General features: G+C 38.7%; 1 protein-coding gene across 1 annotated transcript in view; it reads right to left on the bottom strand.

Annotated features, from left to right (window-relative positions):
• The window catches only part of LOC110441897 (cytosolic 10-formyltetrahydrofolate dehydrogenase-like), a 58,974-nt gene that overhangs the window by 34,787 nt on the left and 23,337 nt on the right, over nucleotides 1-850 (bottom strand). The window contains exons 20-22 of the mRNA XM_021485235.1: nucleotides 833-844; nucleotides 507-605; nucleotides 21-202 (exon numbers count right to left, since the gene is read on the bottom strand). Coding sequence (XP_021340910.1) covers nucleotides 21-202; nucleotides 507-605; nucleotides 833-844 — 293 coding nt within the window. The remainder of the gene's footprint in view (nucleotides 1-20; nucleotides 203-506; nucleotides 606-832; nucleotides 845-850) is intronic.

Below are 850 nucleotides of genomic sequence, written 5' to 3'. Positions count from 1 at the left end.
GTAACTAGAGTAAGTATAACAAGGAAACTGTATTACCTGGCATATCACACTGCTTGCCCCCAGTAACTAGGGTGGCACCCTGCTTTACACCCGTCTCACAGTATTCCAGCAGCTTCTCCATGTGGGCGCGGTGATTCTGGGGCCCATGGTCTACCGATCGGTCAAGAGGGTTACCAATCTTCATCTTCTTAATTTCCGCAAGCTGGAGATAAAAACATAACAAATTAATTATAACAGGACACAACTTTATGCATTTTCAATAATATACACAGTATTTATTACAACCATCTGTCACCAACCTCCCTATACTCTATATATTCAGTAACACATCAGGTATATACATTTTTTGGGTGAAAACCACAAATACTGCAGCATGTTTTAAACACTAGTTAAACTGATAGTCTCCTAACCGCATGAAGAAAATCTAGTTACCATCCATACAATTTCCATGAAGTAGTAAGAAAATGTTGATCTTATTTTTTATACTTCCTAAATGTAATACATACCACTCTTTGTACAAATTCATCATGAATAGACTCCTCCACAAACAGCCGACCAGCGGCGATACAGTTCTCTCCCTTGTTGAAGAAAACGGCCCCACATCCCTGAAATCAAACAAGTTCATTAAATCAATGTATCCTACTCATAGAACCAGATCAATCTTCCATTGGCTTTGATTTAGTAGAGTATATGTCTCCATATTGGGATCTAGAAAATATCTGTTAGACATCAATTCCTCCTTAGCCCTGTGGTTACCACATACTGACGGAAAGGGAAGGATTCTAACGGTCATTATTTACAAAGTGTACTGTAACATGTATTTTCGAACTACCATTCTGACAGCCTTGTC

Source organism: Mizuhopecten yessoensis, unplaced genomic scaffold (genome assembly GCF_002113885.1).
Source record: "Mizuhopecten yessoensis strain PY_sf001 unplaced genomic scaffold, ASM211388v2 scaffold221, whole genome shotgun sequence".
Taxonomy (NCBI): Eukaryota; Metazoa; Mollusca; class Bivalvia; order Pectinida; family Pectinidae; genus Mizuhopecten; species Mizuhopecten yessoensis.
The sequence above is the reverse complement of the archived record's forward strand: the minus strand, read 5'-3'. Positions and strand labels throughout refer to the sequence as shown.